This window comes from Buteo buteo, chromosome 10, assembly GCF_964188355.1.
Source record: "Buteo buteo chromosome 10, bButBut1.hap1.1, whole genome shotgun sequence".
Lineage (NCBI taxonomy): Eukaryota > Metazoa > Chordata > Aves > Accipitriformes > Accipitridae > Buteo > Buteo buteo.
Window position 1 is genome coordinate 23,948,293 of NC_134180.1, and position 24,846 is coordinate 23,973,138.

Genomic DNA, 24,846 nt, shown 5'->3' on the forward strand with positions numbered 1-24,846 from the left:
GCTGGCGTGGGTCTGTATTGTGGAACAGGTGGTGCTGTGCAGACCCAGGGTCTACCCATTTGTGTGTGTGCTGGTTAGACACCTCAGGCTGGATGTAGGCTGGAGCACTTGTAGAACTGCAGCAGAACTGGAGCGCTCTCCTGGGAGATTTGCTTCTGAAGTCCTCTGCTGACCAAAGCAAAGTGGTAACATAGGTGCACCAAAAAGCAAAGCACAGTGTGCCTATAGCCCTGGTATTGTAATACGTAAGCGACCACCAATGCTCACAGCCCCTTTAAGAACCGGTATTATCTCTGCATACTACAGAAATAAAACAAGACGAAGATGGACCTTTTCTAGATGATCCAAGCAGCATGTGACAGAACTTGAAACTGGAACGAGCTCTTGAAACAGTTTCACTTCTAAGCCCTAGAGCAATGCAATTAAAATATTTAAATACTTAAAGGTTGCTTCTGAGCTGATAGTCAATTCATTTCCACATGCATTTGCTTCAGTAAAAGTAGCCCTGTATACACAGCACAGAATGTGTCTTATGGTGACTAAGCTATGTATTATTACTGGAACAAAGAGAAAACAGTCACAGACAGATATTTTAAAGATACCACTGAATGTATTGAAAATTAATTTTTCCTTACACCATCATCTGTTTTGAATATTATGTATATGTAGCTTTGTTGGTATTCATGAATCTGTAGTATTTCAAACACTTGCAGAGAAGAATCTGCCTTTACTTCACAATGTATTTTTGTATCACTGTCACTGATATTAATATGTAATATACTCCACATGATGTCTTGTAATTTGAAGTTTTCCAACTGTAGAAGCCTCACATTACTCCTCATAGGGACGCTCTTGGAGACTTTATCCTGTCTTAGTGGAGAATTCCATTAAAACACATACTTTGCAACTCATTTGGTGCAGCAAGTTACAAAAACTGCCCCTCATCTAGCTTGGCTGTCTGTAGGCTGGAAGTACTTTCTAAAATTGTCTGTAGCACTTAAAGGCAGCTTTCAGAAGGGACTGATGGTTAGAGACATAAGGGGTTCTTCTCTGGAGTATACCGCTTTCTAGTTGCTCTTTGGCAGTGTGGGCTCTGTCAGGAAGATCTGTTTATTAACATGCTGGCTGAAAACAGGGAAACTCTGAGGTCTATCTTCTGTGAGCCTGTCGTTATACCACAGATGGTTTAATTTAGAGATTGCTATATTTTGAATTTACTGAAATAAAGTATTTTGAAAGAATTTAAAAGTCTGATTAGATGGAAGAGGTTTGTTTCCTTCTCACAAGCTCCCCTTTTATTGAATTCTTTTAGAGTTATTCAACAGAATTATTAGATACCACAGTCACACTTCAATTTCACTTTCATCCCATAAGTGTGCATCAGACAGGTGGATGCTTTATATGACAGGTGAAAGTGGAGGTTTCCTTCAGGATAGTTTCTTTTCAAAGTTGTTTATTTGTGGAGTGCAGCCTCAGGATAGCACTAATGCTTTTGTTAGCAAGTGATTTGTGCCAGCCCCAATACAAATAAAACATTTGATTTGTGCATTCTATTGTAAACAAATGGGCACATGCTTGCTGTCTTCAGACATACTGTATTTTATCAACATGAAGGATCCTTATTTCTTTTATTACAGTGTGTAGTGAATACCAAAGATAGCAGTGCAGTAAGTTGTAATAAGGTGTTATAAAATGAGTGAGAAAGTTACCTAACATTAAATTCAGACAAGAAGTGAGAGTCTACCATGCAGAATATGTCTTCAAAATGTTGCATACAACTAGAAAATAATTTCTGTGTGTTACTCTCTAAGAAATATGTGTGAATATTCTGTCTGGATTCCTATTTAACTAAAAAAGAAGAGAGGTTCATGTTAATACTGTTTCTGATACATTTGGTAACACATTTGAGTGGGTAAATTATTTTATTCCATGTGGTAATCACAGTGTACAAATCACCATGTTTTGTTCAGTGTTTTGTATGTAGTCTGTTAACATTCATTAACCTTCAGGTATTTTTTTCTTTAAAAAAAAACCCACCAAAACCAGCCCCCCCCCCCCCCCAACCCCCAAGCCCCCAACCAACAAACAGAAGTTAGATGTAAAATAAAATGGTTATTTAATGTTATGATGCAGTATATATACATGCTAAATTATACCTTATTTCCTTTATGAAACTAACAGAGAACCTACTAGATACTCCCTGTATGATTGCTATTTTGATATTCAGATCCAAGAAGATCAAATTGATAGGAGAATCATTAAGGGAAAGACTTTAAAAATTACTCTGTAGGATTTCTCATTAGTGTGAGAGCATACTGTTTATTGCGATAATTACTGCTGTAGTTAGATGCAGTAGAGAACAATGTCAAGTGAACTGAATATTATGAACAATGAAAGATACCCAGTCTTTCCTATCCAGTAATTTCAGACAAACTTTCTGCTTCTTTCTTTGTCTAAGGAACCATGCAAATAAGACTACTTAGTTTTCTGAAAATGAAAAATACTAAATATGAAATTATTTTTATACTAACAGCAATTTGGCATATCTTCAAAAATTATCAGAGAATTTAACAGTGGTGGTCATAAGATTTTTCTGAGCTATTAAAAAAATGCAATATTTAAAGTCTTGAAATGTCTCAAGTTACACCTCTGTCACCCTAAATATAAAAAAAATTATCTGGCATAATGTTGATATTTACTGTTGAGATTACATCTATATCTAGCAGAATTTGAGAAATGCTATATTCCATAATATGGGATTTTTGTACTTGAAAGCAACTTTTTCTTTTGCCATGCAAAAATACAATTTTGTTGTTTTTTTTTAATAACTGTGTGCAGTTTGTTCTCAAGCAGGTGTTAAAATCAATACAATAACCTTGGTGCTCTAGTCAATGTTCATTCACAAGTGTATGATATGAAAAATAAAAATTGGTGTAACTTTAAAGGGTTATTCTTTTCTCAAAAGAGATTTTTTAAAATGTCATCAAGAAACTGAATCTCAATGACTTCTAAATTTACTGGTTGTGTTTACACATTATGTTTCCTTTAAAAATGTCTGATTAATAGGCCTCCAACTTAATCAGCAGTCTAAAAATGAAACTTTTCTTTTTTATTGTCATATTAATGCCTGTGACAAGGATTCTCCATCTGACACTCAACAATCTTCCTGATGATCAATGACTCAGTCTAAAGTCCAGGTAACAAGTTGCCTTCACTCTTCAGAACAAGCATGAGTAAAAATAGCAAAAGTGTTGCTATAATTTCACCTTAGGGTACAATGAAGTTAGAAGTAGACTTCTCATTGACTTCCTTGGGATCATGATTTTCTTTGCTTGGAGCAGCAGATTAAGAGTGCTGCTCTTGATCGTGGTAGCTTTTAAATAAAAATTTTCAAAAAGCTTTTGTTAAATTAAGTAAGACAACAGCATCTAACTTGATGGTCCATTGGAGCACCCAGGAATGAGAGATAATTCAGTGGTTCTGGTACTGCCTTGGAGGCTTGGATGCAAGTGGTTTCTGTGCTTAGGTTGCTAAAAGCTGCTAAAGTGTTCTGTGCCTTAGCCCTTCATTGTCAAAATGGAAATAGTATTTCTTGGCCTTATAGCTTTGATGGAGAGGGAAATACAAACCAAGAGTGAGAGATGCTCAGGCGCCATGTTGATGATGACTGTCTAAGTAAATGTAGGGAGATAAACACAGACTTTTGTACAGGTGTGAACTTGCCTTGTCTGAGTTCAGAGTTGACTCTGGTTAGCACAGAGTGAAGCTGTGGCTAGCATAGCTCTGGGTCTGTGATAATAAACCCTAGGGAGGGCAGGCAGGGAGAAATTATCTTCGAGTAGACAGTTCAAGTATCTCTTGTAGAATCACAGGCTCACTGAGATTGGAAGGGACATAAGAAGATTGTCTAGTCCAGTCCTCTTACTCAGAACAGCGTTGACTAGAGCAGCTTGTTCTGAGCTGTGTCCAGCCAGGTTTTGAATATCTCCAAGGATGGACACTCTACAGGCAAACAGAAAATGGTAGATGTGTCAGCATTATGCTGAGCCTATGTTTACTGGCAGAATAAGAAATGGGCAGAACTAATTCTTCCACATGTTGTTACAGGCACTGACCTAGCTATACTGCTTCCAGATTCAAGGTGAAGGGTTTTGACACTTTGCTAACACCTGGTCCGCATCCCCAAGGATGGCAGATCTGAACAATGCTGGGGACTGGGCAACACACTGAGAGTCAGTTTGTTATATTCTCAGGGCTGCCGAGGAGGTGTCTTCAAGTGTAAGGCTCTTTGACTTGATTTAAGGAACTACATTTCTGCATTCAAAACTGTAACTGACCATTTTCAGGCTGAACACTAATCACTGGAGTCACAATGCAGACAACTTTCATGTTAGCAGGAAGTCATGGTTTACAAAATGGTATTTTTGAAAATGGCTCATTTGTTCATGATACTTCCTTCAGGTATCACTTAGTGCTTTTGTCTGTTGGTTAGTGAGGCAAAAGATGTGTTGCTCATTTTAAAGCTATGGTAATAAGGCTGGGTTCTGAGCCTGGAAAAGAAATGCTGCTGGCCTCTGTTAAAGGAATAGTGATCTGTAACTGGACAGAAAAATTCAGACCAGCTGTGTTAAAACAATATTGCAGAAATAAGTTTGTCAAGTAACCAAAGCTGTACCAATATGAAGATTTAGTACAATACAGTGTGCACTTTCATAAAACATAGTGTAAAACTAAGCATTTGCATTTTGGAATATGACTGAAATATCTGTTTTTTTTTTAAAAGGAAAATGTGGAAATGTGTAATTTTTCAAAAATCAGCAAATCATTATTAGCATATTTACAACAGAACTGTGGGTCTCTGAGCTGTAAATGCTGGTCCCAGAATTAGTGTCTGTAGCATTCTGAAACACTTGGGCTCTAGGGATAGGTTTGGCTTGAGAAATTGGGCCTAGCAAGGTGTCTGTATTAGTTAATGCTTGCTACTGTTGGTTTTTCTTTTTCTTTCCCTTTTGCTTAATCCACGTTTTTCCCCGCTTATCATTCTTCCCTCCTCCCCCCCCCCCCCCCCTCAGGATACAGTGTGTCAGTAATTTAATCTCTTATTTCTCCAAGAATAAGGTGGTAATATCATACTTTATATTCATGGTAAATTAATAAAATATTTAGTAGATACTAGCATGAGCCATTATGAACTGACTATGTAAAAAGGTGGAATACTTGAGGGCATTTGTCACATATAATTCATGGATGCTGACTAAACTGATTTCAGCTCTTTTGGTTGAGGTGGTTTGTGTTCCATACCTTATCTTACATATATTGTGAGACTATGGAAAATGCTGGAACTTCTTAATTTTTCGTCTCAATAGATAAAAAGGAAATATTAAATCACATGTAAAAATAAGTCTGATTTGTTTGTTCTTTTGGAACATGAAAATTATTTGAACTATTCATTATTAATTCTAATGTTTGTATTGTGAACTCTGCTAGTAATGAGATAGATGCATTAACAATAACGCTTATCGCTCCACAAATGATGGTGAACCTTTACTGTCACTCTTGCAAAGCAGTACTGTGAACTATAGTTGAATGATTATGTGACTGAATCTAAAACCAAAATATGATGTTTAAATTTTTTGGTGGAACCTGCCTCTTTTTGAGATTTATCTCCACACAGTGACTTAGGCTTATACTATGGAAAAAGTATGTGTTAGAGAAGGATTAGGACAGGTATAATGTTACTGGTGTGGCAGTAATAGGATTCATCCAAAGAAGAAATGACTTCAGTTTAAAATATATGAATAGGTAGTGCTATCAGGAACTATTCAGAAAAAATAGCTTTATATTTTCATGCTAAGCAGAAAAATGCTGGTGATAGTGTAGTACACTCACCAGGCTGATGTTGAGAAATATGTCAGGAGGTTGTGTAGAGCTATTTTCAGGTTCAAAATAATCACCCTAGAATTTCATTTGACTATGTAACATTTTTTTATCTTCACAAAGGCAACAAACATGCACTGTAAAGTATAAATTTAATGCATAGTTTTAATTATGTGCTAGAAAATTACTAATTTGCACTAATGATAGGGAGACCCTTTTATGAATTACTGAATTGTGCAAATTAGCAAGTGAACAAACACAATAAAAAAAAGAATAATGAATCACATAATGTACTTAGTCTGTTTTGACATTTGTGGTTCAGTGTTAACTGTTTATGCTAGTACCTCATCTTGCACCATGCTGGTAAACATACTCAAGTATATTTTAGCAAAGATCATGCTATGCTGTCAGTAGAACGTTTTGCCAGAGCAGTGTCACTCCTTCCTCTCTGCTGAAAGATGGGAGAGTTATTGCCTTATGTAATATATTGTGCATATTTCTATTGTTTTTGTTTTAAACTCTGGACGGAGTTTTGCGTGGTCATGTTTTGTAAACACAAATTAGTAGAACTTAGGTTGCTGGATTTTAGCATGTCTAAAGCACCAAAATGAATTTATGGGGAGATCTTTCAAAAATACAGACAGGAATTCTGCCCATAATTACACTGATTTATTTTTTTTTTGTCATTTGGGGAAATGATTTTTTTATTTCTCTCTTTGAGTGATAGCTGTCAAATTCCTGTCTCTGTGAAAAGCTCCTGGTCTTCAAAGGGGCTGAAGGGGCTAGTCATGGATTCCTTCAAGGAAATGAAGGGATGAAGAAAAGACAAAGAGCTTTTACTATTCTTCATTCCTGTCTAACGCAGAAAGACAAACATCTCGTGATTGGCAAAATATCCCACCTTCTGATTATGCAAAAAATTGCTTCAGAGTGTAGAAAATAATGAGTAAAGGCTATTTCCAAGAATGTGTTTCTAGTCTTAATGTGACTAGTACATTCCAAGCCCGTAGTGAAATGGGAAATTAGAGTGGATAACTGTATCCTTCTGCTATTCTAGGCTTGCAAAGGAAAAACAAATTGTATTGACTGAATTACAAGTGACTAAACACCGTTTACTTGCATTTGTCGTCTTCTGTTTCACTGCTTCATATTACGTAATTGAACACGTATCAGCAGCACAACTAATACACGAGTTAAGTGTTGCTTTGAATTTATATTGATATTCTTTGTTGAACTGCATAACTTTAGTCAGAACTCATAGACTGAAGATGAAACGTGTAGTTTGTAGTATCTTTAGGTACCTTTCTTGACTGAACAATGTTTAACACCATCCAGCCCCTCATAGAAAATACAGCCCTTGAATATACGTGAAATAGGACTGGAGTGGGATTCTAACACAAAGTGTCTTTCCTTTTGCTGTGTAAAATTTGGAAGCCATTATCAAGATGCCTTCATGCAGGCGAGCTAATTGCTTTTAAAATTGCTAACCAGGCAAGTCCTGACTGAGAAAGGAATCTGATAAAGCAGCAACATCATATACAGTCAAAACTTTTACCAGTCTACAGTAACCTGAAATTGGAATATATTCTGCTGTGATCAGATTCTGGCCAAGGAGGGGGGGAACAATAGCTAGGCTTGCCTGTTGTCTTCCCAGAGCCAGAGATGCAGGAGTGGAGCAGACTGACAGTAGTAACGATCAAGGAGGTTCTCCTGTTGGCTTCATTTGTGGTGCGAGCTGAGATCCAGGGGACCACTGAAGGCTTTTAGCAACAGTAGTGCTCAGGACAGGGAGAGTGGTGGTTGACCAATGATAAAAAGGGTGTGGGTAGAGAGCTGCAGGATTCTTACTGCAAAGAGCTTTTAATAAGAGCTGTCTGAATCTGCAGGTATCCTCTTGGCATTCATATAGAGTAGAGAAAACAATTAGCAGCCCTCACTGTTAAGGAAGCTATGCTTGTGATTGTGTTGATATCATAGGCTGTATGGTAGTATCCTTTAAATCCTGAGGCATGAAGCTGCTGGAAATTATCAGATGTATTCATCAAACCCTAATACTTCTGGGTTAGAAAAGAGCAACACTAAAATCACAGTGTCTAAGCCTGGGGTGCAGGAGCAATCGGGAAATCGCTAATGTGTACTGTGTGTGTTTTTGTGTAGAGAGAGGCAGTACTAATAGAGGGTGGAAGAGAAGCAGCACTTTGTACTGATTCCTAGGCGTTCTAAAATGTCTCTGTGTGACTTGTCTGAGAAATGCAGTATTTGGATCTTTGTGGAGTACTTTTTTTATATATCAATTTTAACATTTTTCTGTAATTGTTTTCAAATAACTGCATAAAAAAGAATTGCCAAAAGGCAGGCATCTGCTTATTTGTAGCAAGAGAAACTATCTACCAAAAGAGAATATTTAAATCCTTCCAGCAGGTTTTTGAAAATGCAATGCCTTTGGGAAATGGGAGAAGTATGCTTTTTCAGTTGCACTGCATTTACAGTCCTGCTATATTTGGTGTAGGTCTAACAATCTGAGCATGTACAAAGAAGTGCAATGCCACATATTCAAGAACAAGTGATCTATCAAACCATGATGAATCAACAGATTAATGATTTTTTTATTCATCATAAAATTTCCCTGAGCTGTGCTTCTCTAAAAAAAACCATTTCTTTTAATATTTTCCAGACAGCACTTAACTGTTGAGCCATCCCAGAAAATGTATTCATTCTTATGCCATTAACTTCAGTATGGGAGGAAATGTGGCAAATATTTGTCTTTTCTATAATCTTCTTAAAAGGATGTGAAAATTCTTCCTACTTGGGTTGTAAGGGTAAAACCTAAAATACAATATTTTTGTGTCTTCCTTTTAGCAACAAATGTTTGTCCTATTTTTGCAAACAAAGATGAACCATTTGTGGTCTAGTTGCCACCTACGCCTGCTTGACATTAGCAGGCCAGTGCCTTTTCTATGTTTAGCTAGTAGATGGAGTTTTGTTTGCCAATAGACATGCACCTAAAAGGCCATGCTATAGCGTTTAGAAATCAAACCCTTTTAAAAACGTGTTCGGGCAGTTGCATTTGAAAATCCTTGTATATAATACATATTTTAGATCCTTTGGGTACTGTTATTTTAACTAGAGTCCTTTTATTTACTCTAATTTTTGAGTGACTGGTAAGGTGCTAAAAATAGGGATTTAATTTATAAGGGAAATGAATACTTGTGTCACTCCTGTAATCCTAAATAACTTGAGAGATATATGAACTCTTAAATTCTTTGAAGTTCTCCCTGTGGGAAACCTCAACTGCAGATAGAGAAACAGACATAAATTTGCCATTTTTAAAGGCCATTATTCAACATACTAGGAGAAATTGCAAAGAAAGTGTAAACCTGTTAGGTCATCTAGTCCAGTCTTCTGTCCACGTAACGTTACAGTAGTCCTGGTTGGTGAGACTTTAAAGGTTGAACGGCTGTCTTACATCTCCAGTTAAGTAGTGTGCATGTAGGAGTTTTTCTACTCTGGATGAATGAAACTGTAATAAGGCAGAAGGATGCAGTGCGGTGCTTCTGTGAACCAGCCTTGCCATCAAGAGGGTCAGGTTCTAAGTTTATTTGGTGACCACTAGGATCAATAGAAAGAGAGCCTGCATATTACCACTACTGTCTCCATAAGTTTTGGTTAAAAAAAAAAAAAATAAAAATAAAGCATTTTGTATTTAAATTATGTATTGTTTTCATGTAAATGTCAATAGTCTGGAGCGTGACTTTGGCTATGTCATTTATTTACATCATCATACTGTGAATGTTGTAAAATTCTTCACAGTGCAAGTGATTATAGCAAAATCTAGATATAGCACATACATACCAATCATTCAGTCTTAATGAGTTAGTATATTTACTTCTAGTAAACAAATAAGTCTGAATTTTCAGCTATCTACTATTGAAATATTACTTATATCTTTACACTCAAGATATTAAGAATGCAACATCGATTCTTAGTGTAATTTGTAGAGGGTTTCTCTGCTCTGTGCTGACCTCTGTAGTTTGCCTATATGATTTCTGTTATTGTGTCATAAAGCTCTTTTCATTTGCTGAGGGGATACTGGTTTTGAATCTCTACTTTTTGAATAAATTTAAGGTAGAAAAACAAAGCCAAATTAATTCCTTTAAACAGCAAAGCACACAAGAAAATGCCATCTTTAAAAAAAGATGCTTATATATTATAAACAGTGATACATTGTTTTCTTATGGCTAAAAAATATATAAATGATATGCAGTTTAGAAATTTAGAACCAAAATAGCAAGCATAGTTCCTTTTTTCTGGGTCTTCATGGCTGAGCATATCAATAAGTGACAGTGTCACTTATTAAGGTGTCTTAGACAAACCTCTTTATTTGCAAAAGAAGATGGAAGACAATCATTGTACACATGCAATTTCTAGAGAAAATATTAAATCTTAGAATTCTCTGCTGAATTCTTGCAGTTTCCACACCAGTGGATCCTCTCAGGGAGAAGACATGAGGAGTGACACATGGTTCTCAAATATGTAGCTGCATCAATTTTAAGATGAGGAAAAGAGTGAGGACGCTGGAGCTGTTCCTGCTAGTCTGGGTGCTGGGAACTCACTTCTGGAAAACTCGCATTGGGTTGGTTTAACAGATCGCTTAAGGGCTTTCATTATAAGCAAATGAATGGTCTAACTGAGTCCCACTGGGGACTACAGATATTAAAATAAAGCACAGTTAAGCAGTCTGATAATGAACTAAAGTGTTCACCATCTGGCAGGACTGAGCTTTACTAAGGATACTCTGGCTATGAGTTTTAGAATTTGGAAAAAGGTGGTCGACTGGGGTCAATAACTTATCTCCTGCGTGGGAAGAAGCATCTTTATCAGGTTCATAGTGGAAATGTGACTGACCTCTTGGTTTTCTCTGGAGTTCTAAACTGTAGTAGCAGCCAAAAATATTTTTTTTCCTACAAGTCTGAAAACAAGGGAAACCGAAACTTTTGAAACTTCTATTTTGGATACAGAGTTCAATGAGGTAATTTGTGCTTTTGTCTACTTCCAGAATACACTCAGTGTATGGTCAAATGTTCAGGTGACGCCACCAGCAAAGCCTGCACAAACCTCCTTGGTCTTTTACCCTCTTTCCTCTCCTCCTCCCACCCCCTACCACTTGCAAATAGCATCATGGGTTTGGAAATTGTGGGAATGCATTGTGTGCAGAGAGCAGTGAAGTCTGTCTTGCAAGTGGCTGTATTCTAGATCAAAATCAGATCAGTTCTCTGGTCACATGGCAGGATGATGGTAAAGAGAGAGCCAGAGAATTCTTTGGTGCTCAGATCCTAAAACTAAGGGAAACATGAGCTTATTCTGCTGTTACTGCCTTTCCCAAGACTACTTCTCCATAAAGGTTCTTTATTTAAATCACTCTTGCTATAATTGTGGTGGAATTGCTGGCATGCCTAAATTGCAAGACAGATGAGCATTAGCACTATTGGTCTGATTGTTAGAGTCTCTGGTGCTGTAGTGAGGAAATCGGTTTCTTCTGGGTTTGTAGTTTTTAACTGAGAACATTTTCTTAAACTTCCAAGTCATGCATTTTAGTTACATTATATTTCATCATAGATTGTTTATATATATTATTATTAAATGTATTAAATGTTTTCAGTACAAAGAAACGGTAGATGTGTGTTACTGTTGTTAATGATGTATTGTACAGAGTGCCATTTGTAAGATGTGCATAGATGATGAAGGCATTTTGGGAGAAAAAACGTCTGTGACTGAACTTGTAAAGTGTATTTTTCCTGAAGTGAACCCTAAGGAGTTTCACTGACATTAAGATAAACAGACAACAGGTGTTTCATATTTTGAAAAGGTAATTTACACAGGATAAGAATCATGCCACATAAAAATAATTTCTTCTCTCCTAAAAAGACTAGAAATAATCCTTGATATAAGTCAAAAAGTCTGTAACGCTTCTGGGAGAAAAGTCCAGGTGAAAGAAGATTATTGTGTACAGGGCAAGCTATAATAAAAACTGTCAGTTCTGTCAAACCTTCTGTCTAAGGTCTATAGAGGATTAAAAGGATATTGAACATTATGTAGCAGCTGTCTCCTATGTGAAAGGGATCACTATTGTGGTGAACATAAATGTACCCGTTTAAAAAACTCCATAAGGCTAGGTGTGGTTGAGCCACAAGTGGTTCGTTTGGCTGTTAAAGTGCTGCTCTCAAGGACTTGAAAGAGCACAGTCCGAGTTCTAAATAGTTGTATCAAGGTCTTAGCGATGAGTATGTTTCTTGTGCATCTTTTGCGCTACTGGAATAATATGGGATACCATCAACTTTGACATAATGAGCAACAAACTATATTCTGTTCCTATGTTGTTGAGAAAGTGTTAATTAATATGTAGTGTGAAATATAATCAGTTTTTCAAGAGAATTTGCAAATTGACTTTTAACTGCTTTTTTTTGTAACTCTAAAAACTCTAAGGTTTAAATAAATATATGTTGTTGACAGTAATAAAAACTTTAGCTATAGTTAGTTTTTCTGGGACAGTTCAATGAATTTTGAATGTTGATTAATACTTTTGAAAACAGCAGTTTCATAATGCTTAATATGAAACAAGAAAAAGGGAGCAATGCTTAGAATGAATATTGCTATAAATCTAATATTTAAATTTTTGTATTTGAAATAAAGAGTTCTTTCAGTTCTGAAGTGAATGGGAGGAACTAGTCTACTTGATATATCCTTTACTCAGAAGGTGCAGGTTGGTTTGTTTGTGTGTTTTTTTTTTTTTCTTTTTGTAACAATGAAGTACGAAAAATGGATAGCTATCCAGATTATGGAATGGATTTCTTACGTATGGGTGGCCCTCAGATTCTTTAGTACAGTCTTTAGTTGCAGCACCTGCTTTTCCCTGAGCATTCATGTGTTTGGCCAATGGTGTGGATATAAAGATAAAGCTGAAAATTAAACTCAAGATAAGTAGTTTTTTCTTCTGAAAATGTATCCTATACTTCTGTACATTGCTAAGTTCAACTTTATTTCCTCTTACATTAATTTTAAATAACTAAATTTGAAGACCCAGATTCCCAAATACTTTTTCTTTCATTGTACAAAGCAACAGTCTCTAGGCCAGTTATGTACTAAGTTCTGCTGGAAGGAGTTTACAAAATCATTTTTCAGAGAGCAGTGGTGACTTCTTAGCCAAGCACTTGTTGGTAGCAATTAGGCCATGGAATAGGTATAAGATGTAAGGGCCGATTGCAGTACTTAAACTTAAATTCTAATTCTAATACAATATTTGAAAATAGAAATTCAAGTACCACATTTGTTAACTTTTCAGTTTAAACACATCTGGTAACATTCAGTGTATTATATAACACTATGGAAACTGTAGTTTTGTACAGAGATCTTACAGGATTATTTTAAACTTCTTAACCCTATCTGGGAGTGTTTGCAACAAGCTAAGATAGCTGAGTCTTCCATTGAGGATTTTTTTAGAAAAAGTTAGATATGCAAAATAAGAGACTTCTTTTTTTAAATCAAACCCAAATCCGAATGCTACCTGTCAGCTTTTAAAGCCAGTGGACAAATCAATGTATTGAATTCTTAAAGCTAATTGAAACAGATACCTAGCTTGTCATTCATGGGAATTGCAAAAAATGTAGCAATTTAAATACAAGCTTTTTGAAGAGGTACAGTAATACTGCCCTAGTCTGAGACAGAATATCAATAAAGGGACCAGCCAAAGCTCATTAGGGAGATGCCACAATATAAAGGACAAGAAATAACTGAAAAGATGAGAAGACCAGGAGTCTCCCAAGCACATCAGGTACTGTTTCCCATGATAGTTTTCTGTGATAGACAGCACCCAAACTGGTAACTGCTGCTTGAGAATAACCTCAAATTCCTGTGATAGGTTGGTCTTGCTGGGACTCAAAGCTACTGTCTCTGTGTTACCTAGAGCTAATTCTGACTTAGTTTCTGACTACTTTACCTGATGTAAACCTAGTGACACCAGTAGTGTCAAAAATGAGAATTGAAGCAGCACTTGATATACCATGGTCTTGGATGGAGCAGAAAGAGAAAATTTTTATTTTTAGTAGCCCCTTCTAAAACATAGTATGCTGATAAACTGCAAAGAAACCTTTGTCACTTGGAAATGAATGCAAGAAATGGAAAAGAGTAACATTCAAATGAAGAATCAGAGGTTCATTTTGTGTCTTAACTTATAGAGGCTGAGGTGGAATAATTGCTGCACGTAGAAGCATGTAGATGGGTTTGACCTAAGAGAGCTGTGTGGTACATGAGTCTGCACATACTTGTCAGGAACTGTATGGTTGACATAGCCCATTTAAGATCTACCCCTAAGGGGGAGGAACAGATAGGTTTTGACACTCGCTGGACTTCATTCCTTTATACAATCTGAGAGCATTATATTCATGCACCATGGCAATAATTTTTTGTGAGACATAATCATAATAACTTTGTATTTGAAGTCAAAGACCTCTGAATGTTGTAGAGCAATATATAACAAATGGATTGTAAAAACAAAGCGTAGATTTAAAGATGCTGTAAATAAATTGCCCTAGTAAAACTCCAAAGAAGAGGTGGTCTGTATGGGAGTGAAGGAGCTAGTGAAAGGTATTCCATACAGATTCTAGTACTGGTGATGTTAAAATATATATATTTTTAGTAATAATATTGATTTGGTATGAGCTGTGTATAGTATGGTTCACATTTCTATCAGTAACTATTTATTTGATTTGCTTGTTCACGGATTAAGAGTATGAGAAGGCATAAGATGGTTGAAATGATTTGCATTGTATATATAGTTTTTTATTTTATTTCTGATATGTCAAAAGGATGCTACAGCTTTTCTGTTTTGGCATGTGCTGATATACATGCTTTGTGCTACAATATTCTGTAAGCTGCACTGCTCTTTCTATTTTTAATCAACTTTATATAGCAGTTTTATTCTGTAACATTATAAACTGAAGAAATATGATAAAAGTAATGATACACAAACTATATAAAATGAAGTGGGTGAAAGGCAATAGTCTTTGAGGCTATATTGCAATACGGTAAGTGAAAAATTCTGTGTCCCAGTAAAATGACAGGAGGAATTTAAGAGCAGGCAGAATATAATTTTCCATGAACTGACTCATAGCAGGCTTCTTGCCATGGGGCGGTGCTCAGAGCACTACTTCTGAGCTGACTACAGAGCTCTGTCTGGCTGTGTTCCCACCATTCAGCAAGGGTTTAAGAGGAAATCCCACCAATCTACTTGTCTTCTGGTAGCCACTATTTGCATATGTCTGATCACAGACCAAGATAGCACAGTCCTGAGTATGCAAAAGAGGTGGCGCTAGGCAAGGACAGATGTAGTGCAGGAACTTATGAGAAATGGAGGTTCTGAAGGGCTGGATGGTGGATGGCAAAAACTTGTAAGAACTTATGAGAAATGGAGGTTCTGAAGGGCTGGATGGTAGATGACAAAAACTTGTAAGACGGATTGAAAAGTGACTGGTGCACACTCTCCTACACCACTGTCATAAATATCTGCTGGCAGACATTGAGTCATGCTTTTTTTAATGTTACCAACATTATCCATTAAAATGGAGTTAAGCTGAAGAATGATAAAAAGTTATAGGACAGAGAAGTGGAGAAGTTTCAGATGAATGGGGAGAAAAGACTACAGAAAACAGGAAGACAGCCATGCAGAGGCAAAGGGGAGAGGAGAGTTACTGCACTGAAGGGGATTCAGAAGTAGATGAGGAAAGAATTATGGTTGTGTAGAGAGACAAAGAAGAAAAGAGAAAGGTGAGTCATTGATGAATGGAATGATTTGGAGTCTATGTCCATGTGATTCACTACCTCTTAAGTGTCTGAAAATAACCTTGTCTCTAAGTGCTATCATTCTGCACTAGGGTAGGAGGTTTTTGTGTCTGAAGACTTTCAACTCTGAGCATTTCTTCCTTTCAATAAAAAGCTCCTCCCTTACACCTCCTGTAGCTGCCAGCAGAGTGTCATATCTGTCTCCAATCCTGTAGAGTGCCTCTATTTAAAATTTGCTTCCTCTGGTCATCTTAACTTACTGACAGAGAAGCGTTCCCATTTTTTGTGGGTCTGCCAAAGGTTCGCAGGACTCCCAGGTGATTGAAGAGGCAACAGTGATGATGTGGGAGTCTTTCCTTCTTTCTTCACATGTGAACTAGTATTGCCAATTTACACGATACTGAATGTTTTGTTTCTTATTCTTCCTGTGCGTTGCTAACAGGCTGGGCATTTCTCTTTCCAGTATTACATATCCAGGACCATGATACCTGCTTGTTTGTATAGTCTGTGTTCACTGCCTTTTATACAGTTTCTGATGCCCATTGTATTCAGAGGCTTTTCTTGGGGATTATCTCTGTTTCTCCTATGGTCCAAAATTATGTGTTCATAGTTGTTTCTAATTTAAGATTATTTTGTCTTCATTATTACATTGCACATACACAACAGAGTTCTCAGCCTTGTGTGTGTGAGTCCCTTTTTCTGCTTCTTGTCTTTGAATGAAAACAAATATTCCTCTAAGTATCATTTGTCTTTGGTACTCATCAAACCCTTGTATTAACTGTTACTGTGTTTTGGTATTTAAACTCAGCAACAAAATCTCCCCATTGCTTTATAATCTTTTTCTCCTCTTCTATCCATTGTGAAATGTAACAAACAGGAAGACAAAAGGGCATAGGATTTTTTGTTTGATTATTAGTTTTGGGTGTTTTGATTTTTTCAATAAAGAATATAATGGCAGCAACTCCTTTTTTTTTTTTTTTTTTTTAGAGCTGCTAGCAGTAGGTTCTCACCAATGGCTTTCCATTGCAGTAGAGAATCTTTATCCTGACATCTCTTTTAAATGAGCATACATATGTCCAAATCTCTGTTTAGGGTTGTCCTTGACGCTGTTTAAGTACAGCAAGATCAAATGGGGAGAAGAAAGCCTAAGTTCTGCAAGATTAGCCTTAAGTGGTTAAAGGATTGAACCTCAAGAGAAAAACTTATGTGATGCTCTTCACATCTGTCATCAAAGGCAGTGGGCATTCAGCTTGGGAATTATAGATTTATTTCTTCCTTACATGTGGCTTTCTTATTCTGCTGTTTACCATCCCCAACTCATGGTTTAGATAGTGGTGCAAGAGACTTGGAACCAAGAAAAACCTTGAGATCGTAATTGGGTCTCTTGTGCAAACTGGCCTCTAGTTCGTTGGGTGGAATCAGCTCTACCATTCTCTTAAAATTAATTGACCAAAGCCTTGGGAAGTGTGTACGGAACATCATTATGAGACCTGTGTAAAACTGTTATGTGGGTATGTGGGCTATTGCTCTGAGTAGTGAATAAAATTTTAAAAACTTCTACAAATAGTAGAGCTGGAAGCATTTTTTCAAAATGAATGTTTCTGTCCTGCAGAAACCCACATAAATGGATTAGGATTTAATCTGCTTCTAAACCTCTGCCAACAGTAACCATGATAAAGGTTATTTGGCCTGTTTTGTGATATATGAAAATTTGATAGGTTATCAGCAATGATCCATTGTGGAATCTTACTCCATATTATCTGTTTCACCCCTGGCCTTTCAGCATACATGTGATTGCACTTCAGGTTATATTCTTGCTAGTTAGATAGACAATCTTTTGCTGCAATTTCAGGTAACAATATGACTAAATTGACCTTCTTTGTTTAGAAGCAAAAATGTGTTAAGAGCTGGTCTAGACCTAGAAATGAGACTATCTGTTGGTCAGATATTTTAACTTTAGAATAAAATACTGAGTAATATTTCAACAATTAAACAATGAAAACTGTTAATAGAAAATTAGTCTTGGCTGTGGCTTCCTTTTCTCTTTTTCTTCTCTACACAAGAGTATAGAACTGGTTTCTGGTATAATTTTTTCCTAAGGGAAAGATTTTGGTAGAGAAATTTGTTACTTTTTTAATCCTTTCTTTTCCTCATTTGATTTCTATTCCTTTTATGCATAGACACACCTCATGGTTTCTGGCATCTTTTTTCCCAATGGGTAGTATGTGTTCCCGAAATTTGTAACTTTCATTTGTCTATTCCATTTTTCTTTTTTATTACTTTGAAAAAAAATCCACTACTTTTGAAGTGCCTTTTCCTTTTATTGTCTTCAGATGTTTGTAATCTACTGCTCTCTGTGTTATGTGTTTTGAGGTTTTTTTGTTGTTTGTTTTTTTGTTTTTGTTTTTTTTTGTATTAGTACCCCTGCTATTAGAGGTTGAACGTATGAGTTTGTTTGTATACATGCATGGTTTTAGGTGCTTATTTTGCACTGACAAGATTGAAAGGTACAAACGTGGTAGCTGATAATGCTGGGCTACTGCATAAGTATCCTTTGCATGTATTATTTGTGCCTGAAAGAGATTTACAAGCATGCTTACCTTAAACAATAAATAACTTCAGTATTGCAACATTTAAAAATAAGAAGTTAAAGATTTTAAGTTCATTGGGGATACATATGTATAATTTAACACTGTTCAGTAAGAGATGTAAATTTTGAGCCTAGATGTGTGGGAAATGTGAATTTCTGTCATTATATAGTCACAGGCATGTCTATAAAGCTATGCCAAATGATAATATTTGCATAAATATTTATATAAATATGCTATACTTGCATAGCATTTGTAGGGGTTTTTATATCTAACTTAATTTACCATTTCATAGTGAGACTGAGTTGAACCAACAGCTAAGTGCTTACAAAATGGAAAATATCATTGCTTTTCTTTGAATTCCTCAAGCTGGGGTTTAGTGATGCAAAGACTATGGTGTTGCCTTTTACATGGAAATCAATATGCATATGAAGTGAATATGGTATCTTTTAAGATTCAACATAGCATATATGTTTCTAAAGGAGATGCTGTTCCATGAAAAAATAGGGGAAAAATTGATAATAGGCTGTTTTCTGATAGTTGGAAAGATTTTTCCTATTTTTTTACTAAGAAATGCTGGGATACACACTCTGAGATTAGCATAGGTCTGGCTTTGTCTAATGCTCTGTATTTTTATGCAGTCCAGAATAGTACGACGACTTAAAAACATGTGTGTTTCATTTTGTTGTTGGTTTGGTTTTGTTTTTGTTTGTTGGTTTTTTGTTTTGTTTTTTTTTAATAGTGAGCATGTAGCTTTTCATTTAAATTTGGTAGGAGCTAGCAGGTGAATTAGAGAATTTTAATCTAAATTTCTAGTTTCTTTTTTACATTATTTAGAACTAAAGCCATATTAATGGAATAACCTTGTAAAATGAAAGGTAGGCTTTCATAGGGTGGAAGGACTGTTACAGAAGAAGGAAAGAAACATAATACTTAATGTTTCTTTGTATGGGGACATGCATGTGGAATTGAAGCTCGTGGCAATTGTCGGTGTATTCCCTTAAGCACGGTATTTTGCCTGTGATTTTTGAAAGGATCAATCACTTGCAGCAATTTATGTAATAACTTTCTGGTGGGCAATTCTACTATTTTATTTACGCTTTTTGCCTGGTTCACCAGAATGCAATACCTTTGCTCCTTGGTACAGTAAATGCACTCTGTAATATGTATTATGGTATGGTCAGAGGATAATTTATTGTCAGATAGAAAAATAGGTCAACACTAATGTCACTTGATGATCAACCCCCCAAGTTTAATAAAACACCTCACCAGCACGTGTTCTGCACAGTGCTTGGTGTTTTATTAGGACTTCGGTACCTTACAGTACCTAGCTATAGCGGGAGTGTAATTACTGAGCTGTCAGGGTGATAAGTGGGATTAATGGCAGCCTGGTGCACTTTAGTCTGCAGAGTGCTCAGAGAATCGGAAGATGGTATTATAAGAGAAAGTCTGGACTGGCATATTCATGGCACCCTCCCCTCCTCCCCAAAGCTCACATTCAAGTTTGCATTATCTGCCCCCCCCATTGCTGACATTTTCAACAGCTGTTATTTGTGAACCAGCTCAAAAATCAAAAGAGAAATAATTTAGTAAGGATGTTTGCTAGCCACAATGCGTACACTGCTTATCCTGCTAGGTGCCATTCTAGTCAGTTTTGACATGAGATTGTTCTATATATAATCGACAGAAAGGTTTTTTATGTTAAGTACAATTCTTTTTGGTCTTGGATACAGGACTGTTGTATTTCAAAGGAAACCACATTCAGGGAAGTGAAGAGCAAAAAGTCAGAATGGAATTGTTGCCTTTTTTAAATGCGTGATTTTCCACTTCTGTTATTTCCTTCCTGCCTACACAGGCAAAATGATCATCTGAGCCCTCATAGTGGTGTATTTTGTCTAGCATATGTCCTTTTTTTCTGGCTTCTAGTACTAAAACTTTGCTGTCTTTCAATCTGCTTCAAATGCTAAGAGCATCCTCTTGACTCGGTGCTCTGGCCACATCAACCCTTTGAGGGTCCCCACTGGCCTGCCTTTGCTTGTTAAGGCATTTATAACATGGACCTGTCAGTGGGTAGTGCTGGGCAGCGGTATATTTAACTGCCACAGCTAAACCTGCTGGTGCTTTTCTGCCAGAGCCCTCTGACATCCTGACTAGTTAAACTAGTAACCCACTATGGTCTTGAACCTGGATTTAGCTTTATCAGATTTCCCAGCTGTTGCAGCCTGTAAGACCTATTTTGCTTTAAAGATTTCCTCTGGGACCTTTACCCCATGACTAGTTCTGTGAGAAAATCCAAACAGCCACTACCACTTGTGCCTTCAAATTTTGCTGGTGCCGTGATGTCTGCAATACCCAGCTAGATGATAATGAATAGAAAGCTGAAAGACTAATTAATATTTGACTTAACTGGCTTTGCCTTCTCTCTTGTTCCACCCTTAATTGAAAAAAAAAACCCCACCACCAACAAAAAAAGAAAATAAAAGCAATATCTGTGATTGACAAAGTCAAGCCAGTTTTTCACTGCAGGTATTTCAGGCATTTCATTCCTTTTAATGTGCTCTTCATTTCTTTGTGCGTGTAGACCATAGGCCTCTTGCAGCTTTTTTGTGTTCAAAAATATTCTGTCCCAACCAATGCCACAGTGTTATTACCTGTCATTAAGTAGCAATAATTAAGGTGGACTTTTGGAACTTATGTAAGTAGTTGTGCTCAGGTAATAGGTAAAAACAAATTTTATTTCATTTGCCATAGATTGTCAAAACCACAATTTACATAAATTCTGTATGTTAGTAAAACAATATTGAAAGAGCATCTGGAATAACTTAATGAATTCTGAGATAATTAGTAGTGTGGCATTTGACCTATGATAATCATTGATATGTAAAACCAAAAGTGTGTACAAATACATTTGTGTTTAATAGAGAACCATTTTACTTCTCAGCTGACTTTTACCTTTTTTTTTGTTAGGTTTGCTTACTGCAAATTGCATAGACTACCCTGAGGGCTTAATCCTTAGATGGGACTTGTGTAAGCAACCAGACTGGTACATCCTCATGAAAGACTATGCAGGGACAGACAATAAATCTTTGCTACTTCCTATGTTCTAATATACAGTTAGGTTTTGTCATTAGAATCATAGAATCATTTAGGTTGGAAAAGACCTTCAGGATCATTGAGTCCAACCATCAACCATTCCCACTAAACCATGTTCTGAAGTGCCTTGTCTACGCACTTTCTGAACACCTCCAGGGATGGTGACTCAACCAGTTCCCTGGGCAGCCTATTCCAATATCTGACAACCCTTCCAGTAAAGAAGTTTTTCCTAATATCCAACCTAAACCTCCCCTGCCGCAACTTGAGGCCATTTCCTCTCATCCTCTCTCCAGCCACCTGACAGAAGAGACCAGCACCCACCTCACTACAACCCCCTTTCAGGTAGTTGTAGAGAGCGATAACGTCTCCCCTCAGCCTTCTCTTCTCCAGACTAAACAGCCCCAGTTCCCTCAGCCGCTTCTCACAGGACTTGTGTTCCAGGCCCCTCACCAACTTGGTTGCCCTTCTCTGGACACGCTCCAGCAACTCAGTGTCTTTCCTGTAGTGAGGGGCCCAAAACTGAACACAGTACTCAAGGTGCGGCCTCACCAGTGCTGAGTACAGGGGAACAATCACCTCCCTGCTCCTGCTGGCCACACTATTTCTGGTACAGACCAGGATGCCATTGGCCTTCTTGGCCACCTGGGCACACTGCTGGCTCATATCCAGCCGGCTGTCAGCCAGCACCCCCAGGTCTTTTTCTGCTGGGAATTAGGGATGATAAGAAGAGGGTCTTAGGGATTTCAGCTGGGAGTATGCATAAGACTACTGAATTGTTAGACTACTGAATTGTTTTCAGAATTCACAGACGTATCACAGGAAAATCATAGAAAAGTGACTTGAAAATTTATCAGCCGTTCTTATTCTTTGGCACATACAGTACAAAGTAGTTCCTTCCTCTGTGGAAATGCTGTTGCTTTTGTATGTCTCATTTGTCCAACATCCAAAATCTAATCCACAGTGACACTTCCAGAACTTTGTTAATAAATTCAGATTCACAGCACAGATGTTTTTCAAATAGGAAAATGAAATGGTCAGAAGTTAGCAGTCTTCGATTCCAGGGAAAAAATTACTTCTATGTAATTAGATGTTTCCTAATACTTAGACATGTGTAGTCCGTATGTTTGTAGCTGCATCCTACTGCCTTCCTTTGTAAAGTGGAGTCAACTGAACGTAACCAATCAGTGTGGAATGCAAGTCAATAATGATCATGTAGTGCTTAGAAGTTTTAAATAGAAATTTTATGAAAATGCTCTGTATTATTCTACTGTGGCTTATCTTCTACGATGCTAACTTGAAAACCTTACACTATTGGCAGCATTTGTATTCCACGTCTCCTTGACACATTTTCTTTTATTCCTGTAGATGCTTAAAGTGTGCAGATGCCCCCTGTCAGAAGAGTTGCCCAACTAATCTGGACATCAAGTCATTCATCACAAGTATTGCAAACAAGGTAAAATCAGGCTTGCAGGAGTACACAGAAGCAGATAACAGCAGTTACTTGCAGTTCTGTTAGTGAGATTGCATTTCAAGATTTATCTTTGTAAAGTTTTAAAAAAAATAGTGTTTACAACAGATGCTTGAAAGTTCAACAGTCAGCTAATTTTTAATTATTTTTGCTGCTGTTCTGTGTCCATACAGATAGTGTATAGTTCAAATCTATTTCTTCATGTCACTTTTTCTCTAAAGGTTTTGGTTTTGATGGTTTTCAAATATAATGATATTCAAAAAACTGAGCATTACAGTGTAATTATTTAACTTTGCTGCTAACTGAGGTATTACAGTTACAAACCTTTTCTTTCATTAAAGGTTTGTTGGTTTTTTTTTCAAAGAAGTGATTACAGTTTAAATTTGCTTTCGGCAGAAATTTGGCATGAAGGTGGTCATCTCAAGGAAAGTTTTCTTGTAGTTTATAATAAGAGGCTCTGGTAATGCAAATGTAGTCAGTCACTTAGACTGTTAAAAAATACTACAGGAATAAATTGAACCCCCTCTTTGGAGGTACTGTACCTTTTCCTTTCTTAATAGGCTATTATACTATAATCATAATTAAATCTTAAATACATTATTCTGATTTGTGGTTTACAAATGACTTTTAACAGTCAGAAATAGAAATAAATAAAGTTGACTGCAAAGTTGATATGACAAGATTAATTAGGCTGTCTGGGATAGCCTAAAGATGACTGGATATTGATTGCCCCATACCTTTTAAAACTTACTCCCCATCTGTAGCATTCGCTACATATCAAGGTGCCACGCTTAGATCACTGGTCGGCCCGGACCAGGGAAAGAGACAGATAACACACACAGTGTGAGTGCCAACTTCCGCCTTTTATTGCGCAGTTAATTCCTTTTATACTAACAAGGGGAGGTGGGGTTACAGGTACATCACAAGGCTGCGACTAACCCTCTAACTTTCCGTGACAACGCGAGATCTTCCGAACGCCGACCCCTACACCCATCTGTGGAATCTTTAGTTGCTGTGTGATTTATTTGTCTGTATGAGCCCAACTAGACTCATAATCTACTGGCTGTGGTACAAAGATTTTCTGGCCGCATTTTATTCTCTAGCATGTCTCACTGTTAGAGGCAGCTGACATGGCCAACAAAGCTGGAATGAAGTGAGCAACAGCAGCACTGCCCTGTGCGAGTTAACAGCCACGTTGCTTTTGCTACACTGTGTGTTGTACAGAGAAGACACCAGTAAATTCTGCACCTTAACAAGAAACATTAGGATAAGAGGACATATTAAGATACATGAATCAATTATAATGTAACTACGTGTTGATGTGGTTTACAGTAATTGGCATTATGCCCAGCATCTGCATATAAACAGTTTTCTTATATAATCTGTACCCTGTCACTGCAGCATTTATTTTCATGAATGTAGGCATCTGTTTACAACCATAGTATACTATGCGGCATATTGCTGCTTATTACCTCTTCCAGGCATCGTGAAGCAGGCAAACTGAACAGAGAACGTACAAGGCAGTGATGAAACTGCTAGTCTCCATCTCTTCATTGTGCTGTAGTTTGTTTAGGAAACGTAAAGCAAATTTTATGAAAGTATTTTACCAGGATGGTCTTTTCTTTTTAAGTAGTAGTTATGCTACTGCTTTGGGTAGGATAGGGTGATGTGTTGTTGAGGAAAGGAAAAGGGCCTGATTATCAAAACAAAAGCTGGGAATAAGGAACCAGGGAAGATAACTGAAGACTGCAACAGAAGATGTCAGAAGGAGAACTAACACCAACAGCATCCTGGAATGATAAATTTGGTGGATCTTTTAGACTGTGATAGCCTCAGAAATATGATGCCCCTTTGTGCCTTTGCAAAAAGGGTAAGTCATTTTAACAGCTGAATTCATTCTGAATTCTGTGAATCCATTACAGAGCAGAGAAAATCAAGGTGGGGTGACTGCAGAGCTTTGAGAGTTGTATTTTGGCAAAGGTATAC

The 24,846-nt window shown here is 37.0% G+C and overlaps 1 protein-coding gene across 4 annotated transcripts in view; it reads left to right on the forward strand.

Moving 5' to 3' along the window:
- The window catches only part of DPYD (dihydropyrimidine dehydrogenase), a 371,706-nt gene that overhangs the window by 77,021 nt on the left and 269,839 nt on the right, over nucleotides 1-24,846 (forward strand). For all 4 annotated transcript variants that reach the window (XR_012652042.1, XM_075038929.1, XM_075038930.1 and 1 more), the window contains exon 4: nucleotides 22,758-22,845. Coding sequence is in view for 3 of the 4 variants with exons in the window: in XM_075038929.1 (XP_074895030.1) it covers nucleotides 22,758-22,845 (88 nt within the window). In the remaining variant the exon portion in view is untranslated. The remainder of the gene's footprint in view (nucleotides 1-22,757; nucleotides 22,846-24,846) is intronic.